Raw genomic sequence first — 13,916 nt, forward strand, 5'->3', positions numbered from 1 at the left:
CCTTTTACTCTAGATAAATAAAAGAAATACATACGAGTATTGTACGAGTAAATTATAAATATACGGGTCTGAGCCAAGTGCCAAACAAATTGTAAAAAAAGCTACAGTCTACTTATAAAACAAGCTTAAGCGAAAACGCAAGCAAGCAGCCAAGTGGCTGGCGATCGTAAATGAGCCAATGAAATTTATTATTGCAATTTCGGCCGGGCAGCGGACGATGGCGATGGCGACGATATGGAAACTCGTAAACACATATTTTTTATTAGTTCGAGTGATTTTTATGTAGTATTTTTTTTTACGTATCATCATAGGTACAGCACGCTGAAAAATGGTAGAGTGAGGATTATTTTTAAATATTTACAATGTTTTTCAAGTTAATTTTTTTTTGTAATTTTTTTTAGAAAAAATTTTCTATACATAATTTGGAAAAAATTCCAAATTTTCATAAAAATTTATATTTTTTCTGTAAACGTATCTTCATAGGTACAGCAACGCTGACATTTTTCTGTTTATTTTTTTTTTATAAAAACAGTGTGCTATAATTTCAAACATTATAATTAAATTTAAAATAAAAAAATTTTAATACGAAATAAAATTTTTTAAATTATACATAATTTGGAAAAAAATTCAGACTTTTATCAAAATTTCAGAAGCTTGTTAAAACATTTTTTTTTATAAGACCGAGTACTTCTTATGTTTATCTGTAAACTTTTGTACAGAAAACTTATCTTCATAGGTAAAGCAACGCGCAAAAATGGCATTTTTAATTATTCACAATGTTTTTCACGTTAAACATTTTTTTATAATTTTTTTGTTTAATTATGCCTGCATAATCGCACACATCATAATTGAGTTTTCAAAAAAATTTTTATACCAAATGTAGAAAAAGTTTTAAAATTTTCATAAAAATTTCAAAAACTTATAAAAACATGTTTTTGTTTTTAGTTACAGTAACGCGCAAAATGGTCGAGTGATGATTATGTATATACAATGTTCTTCATGTTAAACTTTTTTTAGAATTTTTTTATAAAAATGCTGTTCTTGCTATGAAGATTTCTTAGTCGCTTCAAACCTGTATTTAATTAATAAAATTTTATGCGCTTTCACTGCGTAGCCAAAAGTATTCAAACAATACAGTTAAGAAGTTCGATTTTTTTTAATTTGCAGATTTCTCATAAATTTTGTATATACTTTTTAAATTTAATCATTATGTTTTCGTGGTTATACATAGCACGGAAATAATTTTTATAAAAAATTAAAAATAATTTAGTTTAAAAATGTTTGTGAATATTTAAAAATTATTATCATTCAACCATCTTTCCGCATAACTGTATGTCTATAAGAAAATTTAATTAAAAGAGGCATATTCGATTTCAATTTGCTAAAAGTTTATTTCGAGTTAATTTTTTTGTTAATATTTTTTTTTTTATTAAATATAACACATTTTTACGACTTATTTAATAGTTTTACTAATAAATTTATTATAAATAGTTAAATATGACATAAATTCTTAGCATACAATTTTTTTGTGATTTTTACGTGTGGATGACTTGTTCTTGTTGGGATAATTTTTTTGTTTGATTTCTTTGTTGCTTTTCATATGGGGGAAGGGTGTGTTGCTTGATGCGTATTTATGAGCGTGCTTTTATGGGACTCCCTCGATTGTTCTGCTTCCTGGTGTTGTGTGTATGATTCAATGTTATGGCCGAAATCAGCAAAAATGGCTTGCCACTGCCGACCTTGGCGAAGAAGTTTTGGCCAGCAATTGCTTCATAGTTATTGCTGATACTCGTTGATGATTGCTGATATCCGTTCATGTATGTATGTAGATGTTGCGAGCATAGTTTGTTATTACTAATCTTTTTTTTTTTGTTGTACAATTTAAATATTTAAAAGAGGTAAATAATAAAAACGTTTAAATGTTAAAACATAAACGAGCCAATCTTTCGTAATTCTCAGCATACGTTTTGCAATTCGTCTAATTGTTTTTTTTTTTTTAATTTTCAATTTGTTAATTCTATATTTCTCTTAAAACATGGCATGAGTTCACCCAAGCATCGCTTATTTGTATTCTGCCGCGTAAGTTTGGGCTGCCGGCACTTCGTACAACTCCCGCTCATACTCTTGGTATTGTTGTTGGTATTGTTCCTGCTGTGTTTGTTGTTGTTGATATTGCGACTGCTGCTGTTCCTGTTCCTGTTCATACGCCAGTATCATTTGCTCGTAATTTTCCATTTCATGTTGCAATTCAAGAATTTGTTCACTAATCTCTTTGGGCATCTCTTCCAAATGGATTGACTTGATCTTGGCCATAATATCCTTGGGTGACATTTTGTCAATACGGAAACCACGTTGATCAAACATGGGCATTTCACCGCGTGATTTGCGCAAATCATCGACATATTTCAACGCACGTGCAATGGCTTCTGGGATTGGTGGTGGTGTGGGAATGTGATCGCCTCTGGGAACGAAACCGTTGTGGTTGCTTTCGTAGTGAACGCGATAGAGTTTGCCATCATCGCCGGTGTATTCGTACAAGCCCTTGGCATCGGTGCCACCGTTCTTATGCAGCTTAGCTTGCTCTTCGCCATAGATGCCGTTTTCGGTCAAGTAACTGTGGAGAGAAAAAATAAGAGAGAGGGAGTGGTGATTAGATATCGATATGGTAAAAATATTTGGCAGATTTGAGCCCTGTTCCTCTACTGGTCGAACTGTAATTGATTGGCAATTTTCTGTCATTAATTGTTGCATAGTTTTAGGCACCAAATATTATAAGTGGTGAAATTTAAGTGCGCAATATATATTTTGAGAGTTTACAATACAAGCTTTGAGTTGAAAGTTTATTTTGGTTTGAAATTTCGCGCTTTTATGGCACAATTAGAACTTTTTCGAAATTTGGAGGCGACTGAAAGCTCACCGAGACTTAAACCGAAAAATTGTAAGTCAGGCTTGAAAGCTGGTGATATTTAGAAAAAAATTGGCTGTGAAAATGTGGGCCAAAAGGCACCGAAAGTACAGAAGGCACCGCAAATGTGGCCATCGAAAGGTGACTCGCCACACGCTTTATTGATAATTCAGCTGTTATTTAACGGTCATATTCATAAAAAATAAAATAGCTTTAAAAAGCTTTGTATGTAAATGATAATTTTCATCAACTATTTTGATGCACAAAGCATTTTAAATCTATTTTAATTTTTATGATTAAGAACGTAAGCTTTTTAAATCAAATACATAGTATTTCACTTACGAGTGATCGTATTTATCCTGTTTGCGCACATCCTCCTGATGCAACACCTTGTATTTGCCCTCCTCATCATAGTTGAACAACACCGTGCGTGGTGTGGTTGTAGTGGTGGTCGTTGTTGTTGTCGTGGTAGTGGTTGTAGTTGTAGGTTTCTTCGTGGTAGTGGACTATGGTTTGGATTTTCGTGTGCAGATATTTTGTTTGTTTGATTGTTTTGTGGAGGATGGCAATAATGGCAGTGTATTTGTTGTTGTACGAATAATTGTTGGGTAGAATAGTCGCATATTGAATTGATTGATGATTGTTGAATTGGTGATTTTTATTTTTTTTTTAATTGAAAAAGGTGGAATTTTGTAATTGAGTAAATGCGCGCTTGACAATATTTGAAAACTACTAAGTAGTATGTAGCAGTATGTATGTATGAATTACATAAGTACGATACTTGCGGTAAGTGTAGGGTGGGGGAGTGCGTGTCGGGGAAGTGAACCAGTGTGCAATTGTGTGTGTGTGCATGATTTCGATTATGTTCAAGCTTAACTACTTAAGTAACTATAAAAATGTGTATAATCAAGCTTTGTTTGGTGGATGTGTGCGGGTGGTCGGTAGTGGACAAGTTGATAGTTTAATGGGTGCTTGGTTTTGTTTTTGTGTTGACTTGAAAACGAAATTTATCACAGCATTAATAATAAGTTTAGAATCACAAAAAATTTTGGTTATTCAGAACTGTCTTTTTATATAAAAAAAAAAAAAATACTTTACTGTTACTGTTACTTTACTACGTTGTTTTATTTTTATTTTTAGTACACTTTATATTTAATTGATATTTCATGATTAAGTGATTACAGGATTTTGGTGACACAGGATCGTGGGATGCCGGGATGAGGGAATTCCTATTATTAGTTGCATTATTTTATGAATTTGCTGCTGATTGCTTTGTTAATACTACATATTTTTAATGTGTGATTTGATTGATGCGGGATACTGGGATTGGATTTTTTTTTATATTAATTTTTTTGGGCGGTGCTTTTTTTTTATTGCGCTGCAGTAAGGGATTTGGGCGTGTTATTAATTAGCTCCGTTTTCAATTAAATCAGCGGAGTGATTAACATTAGGATTGGCGGTGTTGGATGTTATGTCAATTTGTGGTTCATGCTCGGGGAAGCCATATTCCAATTTGATTTCAGGCACTTTAAAATCAGCATTACTTACTGTGTAAAGATTGTGGCTGTTAAAAGATCAATGAAAGATAATAATATTAATCGTAAGTTAACAAATTTTAGACAACAAAAAGGATAAGGCTGTAATTATTTTACTTACTCATAAGGCACATCAATATGTTTGTACGGAATGTTAGATCCGTTATATGGTCCATAACCACCATCATAGGGGTATGGGATGTGCCTATAGAATCCAAGTTCTCGATTGTCGTGTGTGTGACGATAAGGTTGGACATTGTGCACGTAACGACCTGCCGAGGTTAAGGTGAATGAAACAAAAAAAACGAAACGAGAAAAATATTTGGTTAGTTAAATTTTTAAAGTGTAGAGCGTGTAATTTTTCTTTTGTGCTAACCGCATTTAAAGCAATACTTGTTTGTAAGCGTGTTTTTAAAAGCATGTGTGTGTGAGTAGAAGCGTGAGTATTTGAGGGGAGAGAGTTAGTAGAGAAAGAATGAAAGTGCCACAAGGCGAGGTGCATAAGTGTTTTCAAGAACATTGCGTGAGTTTATTGCCTTGTTGTCTGAGCAAAAAAATTTCCGTTATATTTATTAACCATAGACCGAGACAAGAGATTGTTTAAATTTAAAATAGTAGACCAAAAAATAAATAAAAATTTTGAATAAAAACATTGGAAAATCAAAACAAAAATTCAATTTGAATTTCTTGCGCCTAAGTAGACGAATTTTTTAAGTCAATTGTGGCAGTGATGCTTACTAGATTTCAATAATTTAAATTTTGTTTTAATTTTATTTATGTTACTGCCGATTTCACCAGCAATTTAATTAAAAAAACGTGATTTCACATTCTGCACAGTTCCCATATTTAATTTAAGTAAAAAATAAATAATTTTGCATTTAAATTGCTTTCGTGAAACTGGCAATTGATGTAGTAGTACATGGTTTTGTTTTTGGTAGGGATTCGGGTAATGTTTATGTGGATTTTGAATTGATTTTTTTATTGATTTTATGTAGTTTCGCATGTGAATATATAATATTAAAAAAAGAAATTATATCTTTACCCTGAGCATCATAGTAACCGCCTGCGGCGCCTAGAAGTAGATATTTTGGTATTAGAAAAAATACAAATAACACATGCTTGTTTGTACGCACTGAAAAGCAACGCAATTTACAAAAATTACAAAAAAAAATTCTATACATATTTACTTATTTTTGTATATAAATATATATATATACACACATATGTACGTATGATCAACAATGTATATGTATCAACAACAGTAAAACTGTATACATACGAAATTGTGTTGAAAAAAATTAGGTACAGTGACAGCGATGGCAATATTTTGCCACTTCTTACATACAAACATACATATCAGTATATACAACGATTTTGGTAAATTTACAAGTTAGTTAGTATAATTAATCGTGTGAATCATTTGTAGCAATCGGTTTTATCTCCAGAGGTTAGGTTTAATTTTTAAAGTTAAAGCTTGCTAATGCTGGTGTGCACAGCTAAAAATTAATTGTACTAAATTTCTAAGGTACTCAAATATGTAGGCGTCAGTTAGTTGGTTAGAGCTACAAAATTAGTTTAAAATTTACATTGGTTCAGAATAGTTTTTGTTATTGTTAGTTTTTTATTTTTTTTTTAGAATTTGAAATTACTAATTTTTTCATCGATTTTTTTCCATTCTTTGAATGGCTTTTTTATTACTTTTTTTAATTTCTTGTTTTCCAATTTAAATTTTTTTTGTTTTTTTTTAATTACTTTACTTTGTATTTTTTATTTTTATTTTTTTATTTTTGCTTATTTTGTGTTAATTTTTTAATGTTTTTTTTTTTTTAGAATTTTAAATTACCAAATTTTTTCATTGATTTTTTTCCATTCTTTTAATGGCTTTTTTATTCCTTTTTTAAATTTCTTGTTTTCCAATTTAAATATTTTTTTTTTTAATTACTTTACTTTGTATTTTTTCATTTTTATTTTTTTCTTATTTTGTGTTAATTTTTGTTTGTATATTAATTTGTGTGAGTACTAGTAACAACAACTACTACAGCATCATAACAGTATGTGAATGCGCAACACTACTCTATTAGAAAGCGTTGTTCACTTTGGAAGTTTTTTTTTTGCTTCGTTTGTGAACTTAAACGAATTACCTTCGCTTTGAGAACTTGGACGATATTTGCCATCATTGCTTGGGCGATATTTGCCGTCACTTTTATTATCTACGGAATTCTGATACTTGCCATTTTCATTATCACCAACTGGTATGGCGCTGCAGAGCGCAACACCGGCCTGAAAAGAGAGAGAGAAGAGAAATTAGTTTAATGGCAAAATGGTACAAAAAGAAACGTTTTATTAAATGGAGGGCGTTATATATATATATATATTATATGTATGTATAAGTTTTGCTACGCTAATCTGAAAACCGCTTTGCGTTAAAGAAAAAAAAAATATATATCAGAGAATACCAGCCATGGCAGTTGAGACAGAGCCGTATTTTTAATAGCACAAATCTTGCACATTTTGTCTCAAAGTGATTGGAATATAAAAAAATAAAGCCGAAATATCGCAAAAATATTGTTTTTTGAAACTCTAAAATAAAATTAATAAAATAAATATGTACACAATATATCGTCTTTTAAAAATAATTTCCGTTTTTTTTTTATTTTTTGAGATTTTTGTTTTTAATTGTAAATCTAATTTCCCGATTTTCAATTACCAATAAAAATATTATTTAAAAAAAAATTGATTTTATAACTGATATTTTGACATGTGCAAAAATCATAAGTATATTTAAAAAAATTTTAAAAGCTAATTTCCGTTAACATGTTATACCTTCTTTTTTATAATGAAAAAAAAATATATAATTCATATTTCATGTTCTTCACTTCCGTTTGTAGCGCGTTAAAATTTTACCAAAATTTAGAGAAAAAATATTGATTAAAAAATTCCAAAAACCCGTCTGTTCTACTTCTGTTCTGGCTACTTTCAAAAATTTGCATAACGAAACGCGAGCAATGCATACAATTAAATGCCAACTGCACACATGCCAGCGCACAAAAACAAAATTAGTTAATTTTTTATAAAATTTGCGCATATTTGGCTAAACAATAAAGTCAGTGCTAATGAGTCATTTGAAGCTGCTGTGACAAAGAAGAGACAAATATAATTTTGTAATTTTTGTTGAAATATGGCAATATAAAGGTGTAATACACTTTAAGCTAGAAGCTTTTATTTTTTTTATTTTTTTTTATCTTTTTGGCTTAATAACAATTATATGTATGTATGTAAAAAAAGCAAAATAAAAAAAAAGAAAACAAAAAAACATAAAAAAAGTCTACGCAAACAAATTTAGCACTTCACCAAATTGCTATTAATTAAAAGAGCAGCCGACTTAGGCATTGCATAGTACCAGTATTTGTATGTACATACATACATATGTATGTTGATACTTGTACCAGCAGATATTTTAGGGTGTGTTGCACCACTGCCAACAACAACGGCGGCTTCACTTGAAGCTACTCCCAAACAATAACAATAGCAATTGCTGGCGCGCATTGCATGCATGTGTATGTGTGTGCGAGTGTGTGTGTGTGTGTGTAGGGAGCATAAGCTTTAAGCGCTTGAAATTTGAATGCGCGCCATTTGGAATGATTGATAGTGCCAATTTGATTTGCTGTTTTTGCTTGGATTTTGTTTTTACCATGCAACGGTTAATTTTTGAAGATATGCTAGTGCGCATACACGCATACACGCATACAAATATATGTATCTATATGGATACATGCTTCGACATGTATATACATGTAGATTTGTGCTAACAAAGTGCCTTAAGGCAAGTTCAAAGCTAGAAAAATGTAAAGGTCACATTCTAAATGTGACACACATACGCACACATATGTACTTTTATATGTTGTATTTTTTTGGGAAATTTTTTTTGGCATTCCATTGTTATAAATACTTTCGTAGTTGATTTCGATTGCATTGCATCACACAGCCAGTTAGATGACTGCAAAAATTCAATTATTATATGTTGTTCATCTGAAGGTTCTTCTGTTATTAGCAAGTGCGCAAAATTGCCAACAAAAAGTGCATTGAACTGTTAATTTGCTTTAATCAAAACGAAAAATATGAAAAAAACTTAAAAAAGTAAAATGTACAAGAATTAAAATTCTAAAAATATTCCTCATTGGGCGTTTTCAGTTCCACCACAATGCTGTAGCTTCAAATTAAGCACACGATCTGCTGTTCAATAATAAATATGTGCACTTGATGAGGATTCCATTGCAAATGGCACTCATAAACTTTTGAATTTACTGTAAAAGCAAGCAGTAGCACATATTTGCAATAATTGCACATTTCCTCAAAGCACTTGCATACTGTGTGTATGTGTAAGTGTAGATTGCAGCTCGCTGCCATGGCATTCATGTCGTATGAGTAACTTATTGCACTGCATTTTGCCAATGTCTTTTCTTTTACCAATACTGGTCGCGCATTTTGCCGGTCATGTGCGCACTACACTAATTTGCATAAAGTTCACTGCAGCTATTTTTGTCTGCATTCTTTGTTTTGATATAATTTAATTTTTTTTTTTCAATTTTTTAAATTTTTCCCAATTTTTATTTTTTTATCAAATTATTTTTACTCACCACAATCGTTACAAATAACATCACTTTAGCATTCATTTTGTTGTAATTTGTTGTTTTTTAAAATTTTCTTTAAAAAACACTTCACTTTGAATGCGCACTAATAACAACACAGCTTAACAGCTTATAAGCTTTCCCCGATTTATTTTTTTGTAATTTTTCTTCTTTGTTGCACTTGTCAAAATTTTGCTTTCTCAGCTTCGTTTTGGTCTTGGCTTGTAATCCTTAAGCTTTGCTGGCTGCAACAGGAATGTGTGCTTACCGTTCAAGTTCAGCTTGTTTATATACGAAAGTAAAACGCTTGACTGGCAGGCATTGATTTTTAAGCATATGTACGTATGTATGTATGTACGTCTGCTTGATCTCAACACTCAAGTTAGCGTCATCAGTTGTCNGTATGTACGTATGTACATACGTATGTACGTCTGCTTGATCTCAACACTCAAGTTAGCGTCATCAGTTGTCAGTTGGCAGTTGGCACTCAGCATCAATGCTCTTCTCAATTTAGTACAATACATACATACAACTCACTAAAAAGCAGTTCAATTTATTTTTTTGTTGCTTTTGCTTTTATTATTAGTACTTTGTTATTGTTTTAAATACGGTTTGATTTGTTTCACATTAAATGAAAAATTTCTCATTGCTGCGCCTACGTGTATTGTTGTTCTCATTATTCTTTTTGGCGTTGATAAGGTTTCCAAAAATCATTTGCTTATTTGCTTTGCGGTAACGAACTCATTCGTTCTTTCCCACCATACAATTTGCTTTACGTTGTTGTTTTTGTTTTTGTTTTTGTTTTCTCAACGAGTGTTTTAATAACTTCGTTATATATTTCATGCCTTTATTTGCATTCACTTGCACTGTTTATTACAATTCGTCTGATTTTAAATGAAATTAGCTCGCTTGCTTAGTTTATCGTCACACAGCGTGCGTGTGTTTATGTGCATATATGTAAATTTTGAAATATTTTAGGTGAAAACACTTTTAATCGCTTTTAAAGTTCAATACTCCTGATGTCTCATATTAAGTATTTTGGTACTTACTCATATGGCGTTCGAACTAAATCATATTCTAAGAAATATTATTGATGCGGGCTGGTGAAATTTCAGTGCTACTGTAATAATAATTGTGAAATGAAAAGCATCTAGGACCATTATTAGGTTAAATAATGCAAAGGTATACCCATAGCTCCATCAACCTGAAATTTAGGCTACCGGATCATTGTAGTGTTTTCCAGGCTGAAGTGGCCGCGATAAATGCGGCTTCGGATTGGCTGCTCTCTAGTGTAACATCTTTTAAAGAGGTAAGCATTTGTTTTGATAGCCAAGCAACCATCATGGCTCTTGGCTCCCTGACGGTGCGTTCGAAAACGGCGAGTGAGTGTTTGACTTCCTTATCGACCGCGTCTGATTATTTTGCCATTAAGCTTATTTGGGTTCCAGATCACAGCGAAATCGCTGGCAACTGCATAGCTGATGAGCTCGCAAGACGGGAACCCTCGAGGAATTACCTTCGGGATAGGGAGGGTATGGGGGCTCCCATGACCTCGCATGGTCCGTTTCTGCACTGATGGGCATTTAGTCAGCTCAGCGAGCGCTGGGCGAAGACCTTGGAGTGCAAGGTGGCAAAGTCTTTCTGGCCACGGGTGGACCGGAGGCCGTCAGGGGAGTTCTTGAAACTAAGCAAGCTATTGGTGGGAGTGCTTTGTGGTCACTGTGTGATTGGTAACCATGCCGTAAGGCTGAATGCCGTGAAGAACCCTTACTGCACCAGCTGCATGGAAGGCGATGAGGTGGAATCATCTCAACATCTGTTGCTCTGGTGCTCTGCGCTTTGTGAGCCTAAGGTTTAAGCACCTTGGGTGGCACTTTTTTCACACTCCCACACACATGGAATAATAGTTGCAGAAAACGATAGCATATATAACTCAATTCTTTCTTAAGTCGACTTAGGCGGTTATTGCTTACGACCACAGATATATTGTTCAGTTAGGATTTGTGCACCGACTCCATAAAAACAATGGACAAAAATGTAACACATATATTACAAGATATAGAGCGCTAATCGTAAACATAACGTAAGCGAAATTTTTTTTAATTTTCTTTTTGATGCAGAAATGCATCTAGATGATCGATATGGTTAAAACGAAGGAAATTTCCTAATACTACGATAATTTAACGAAAATATAAACGTATTGGATATTTATAGCGTTTTATGTATCAGTTTTGAAACTTAAATCCTCAGGGGGGAACTTATAATTTTTGTAAATTGTTCTTCATATTCCAAAATATATAGGAATACTTTTTAATACTTATAGCGGACCCCCTTCGTAATTTGTTTCTTTGTTTTAAGTTCCTTCTACCTGCCACTAATGAATCTGTCGATAATAGAAAATGACTCACTAAATCTTTAGTGATAAGTACTCTTCCGGTTTTACGAGTATGAGAAAGCCGCTATTTCTCAAGTTTTTATTTGAACTTTCTAAATATTCTTAAGATAACAAATCTGCCAAAACAAGTTTGAGCATATAGTAAGGCAAATGAATAAGTGAATAACTTAGAGAGTATTAAGTAACAACTATGTTTTAGCGCTTGCACTTTGCTAAGTGTTTGGCCGAGCTTCTCCTCCAACTGGTGGTGCACGTCTTGATGTTGTCACACAAAGGGAAGCGACCTATAGTTTTAAGCCACATATTGCGCGTATTGGCCAGAGCGAGACAATGGCAGAGATAGTGATCGATGGTCTCCACCACTTCTTCGTCTCTGCTACTGCGACAAAAATTGTTGGTGAGGTATCCTAACCCGTGTCCGGTGATTACCCCGACTGCTAATCTGAGAGAGGAGCGGTCCCGCCGACTTAAAGCTTTGGACCGCCTTACGTCAATCTTTGGCCAAATTTGCCTGGTGGTATGACAAGTGGTTTCCACAGCCCACCTGGCGTTTACCTCCTCAATGAGTTCAGCCTTAAGTCTGTGTTTGCAGGAGGTTAGAGGTAATCCCGCATTCTGAGCAGAATTTACTTCAGCTATTTCCAGTGTACTATATGTGGTTTTTTGAATTTTGCGGATTGTGTGTCAAAAATTATGATTCAGATTAATGAAAAAAAATGAATTAAAAAAAGCGCAAATTAAAATTTAGATGAAAATAAGTCCGAGGCTATAGAATTTAAAAATGAACTCGGTTCTCTTAAGGATCTGTAAATGACAGCGTCCAGGCATATGGAAATTTTTACGTTCCAGAAAAAAGGAGCAATCAATTATTCCACTAATAATAACAAAGACAAAGGAGAGGGAGAGAATAGTTCCCCTGCCGTCTGCGAATTTTAAGTTGATTACCTTACATCTGACATTATATGATGAAATTAGGAGAACAAAGTTCAAGGATCGAAGGGAGGACTTGCTCCAGTCTTTGAATATGTTTCTCATTTTGTCAATTTTCAATACCGTCCGCCCTTAGCCAGCTGAAAAGAAATATGTACACATACCAAGTTTCGTTAAGATAAGAATATTTTATTCCAACTTCTCAAGGCATGCCTTATGACCTTAAAACTGATGAAATTATGAGTCACATTATAACTTATGTATATTATTTATATGTAGTATAAATTTTATTAAGTACAAATTCATATTTGCCAAATATGCAGCTAGCATATCATTGACCACAATTATTTCAGTATAGAATTTCAAGCAGGTCAATAAATTTTTTCGAAGCAATGCACTTTAAATGTGATGCACATTCAACAAAATTTATCTGCATAAAAACGATATTAAAATCAGATAAAATAACTCGATTGGTGAAATAAGCACTCAATTGTTTTTGGGGCTTGCGAAAATACACCTATGCGCGCATATGAATATTTGTATATATATGTAAGTGCATATGAGCTTGTGTATGTAAATAGCCTTGTGGTTAGCTGACTAAGTCAAGTGACCATTTATATTTTATAATAGTCAAGCACTTTACCTAACCAGCGCCACATAAATCCACATTTAAAACTTCGTACAAAAGTTATGAAAATTAATATCAAACTATTATGAAATGAATATTAAACTTTTATAAAAAAATATAAGTATTAAAAAACAAAAGAAAAATAGCCAAAACTAGTAAAATGTCACTTCACTTAATCAGGTGACCACAAGTGCACATTAGGGTGGTAAAAAATGCATGTGAAAAAATTTAAGTCGGATTTTAATGATCTCAATTTCTTAGGCTGTTCTAGTTTGTTCTGTTTGTTTTGAAATTTAAATATAATTAGAGGTCGCTCAAAACGGTCAAAGTTTCTGATGTATTTTATATGGGAAAGGAACTATTTTTCATAGAAATGGTATATAATCCTTGAAAATGAATATTTTTCAATTGCTTCTCTTCCGGAGACTTCAAAGAATAATACACTTTTGTTTATTTAATATTTTTTTAATAATAACGACTGCAATTTTATGGAGGTTTTGGGCAGTTAATATTAACAAGTGTTTAAATGAATAATTGGGTTTTATTCCTTGAAGCCTTCTGAAGAGACACAGAGTTTGCTTATTGAAAAGTAGAGACCCTAAAGGATTCTATACCATTTCTAATCCTTTGAGCTTTGAGCGACCTCTAAATATTTTTTGATTAAAAAAATAGGGGCATATATTCTGGAACTTTTACTTTATTTAGCCCACCCTAATACACATACATACACTTATACAAATTTTATTAAAAGTAGCAAATCAATATTTAAGCGTGTACACGGGCAGACGTGTGGGAAATTTTTAAATACAGATTGGCAATTCTCAGTACACTAACGCTCGCAGATCACCCACCACCACCACCACCACCACTTTGGGTGAAAGTACGCATAAATCTG

The 13,916-nt window shown here is 32.7% G+C and overlaps 1 protein-coding gene across 3 annotated transcripts; it reads right to left on the reverse strand.

Annotated features, from left to right (window-relative positions):
• Positions 1-1,450: 1,450 nt before the first annotated feature.
• Positions 1,451-9,324, reverse strand: Cpr49Ac (Cuticular protein 49Ac). 3 transcript variants are annotated; one of them, XM_017627340.1, is made up of 7 exons: positions 9,078-9,324; positions 6,672-6,720; positions 5,483-5,512; positions 4,562-4,712; positions 4,454-4,469; positions 3,248-3,411; positions 1,451-2,614 (listed from the first exon to the last, which is right to left on the reverse strand). In XM_017627340.1, exons 1-7 carry the CDS (start codon positions 9,111-9,113, stop codon positions 2,062-2,064), a joined length of 999 nt encoding a protein of 332 aa, XP_017482829.1. In that variant the 5' UTR covers positions 9,114-9,324; the 3' UTR covers positions 1,451-2,061. The 3 variants fall into 3 exon arrangements, with proteins under 3 accessions (XP_017482829.1, XP_017482826.1, XP_017482827.1); XM_017627337.1 differs by having other exon boundaries at positions 6,582-6,720; XM_017627338.1 differs by lacking the exon at positions 5,483-5,512 and having other exon boundaries at positions 6,582-6,720.
• Positions 9,325-13,916: the final 4,592 nt, after the last annotated feature.

Source organism: Rhagoletis zephyria, unplaced genomic scaffold (assembly GCF_001687245.7).
Source record: "Rhagoletis zephyria isolate East Lansing unplaced genomic scaffold, Rhagoletis_zephyria_1.1 Rzeph_scaffold_05187, whole genome shotgun sequence".
In the NCBI taxonomy this organism is placed as follows: Eukaryota; Metazoa; Arthropoda; class Insecta; order Diptera; family Tephritidae; genus Rhagoletis; species Rhagoletis zephyria.

Excerpts from the sequence above, each read along its gene's own strand:
- Cpr49Ac (XM_017627337.1), bottom strand. The coding sequence starts at position 9,113 with ATGAATGCTAAAGTGATGTTATTTGTAACGATTGTG. Across the intron at positions 6,721-9,077 it reads TGTTATTTGTAACGATTGTG|GCCGGTGTTGCGCTCTGCAG; the intron begins GTGAGTAAAAAT and ends CTCTCTTTTCAG. Across the intron at positions 5,513-6,581 it reads TCCAAGTTCTCAAAGCGAAG|GCGCCGCAGGCGGTTACTAT; the intron begins GTAATTCGTTTA and ends ATCTACTTCTAG.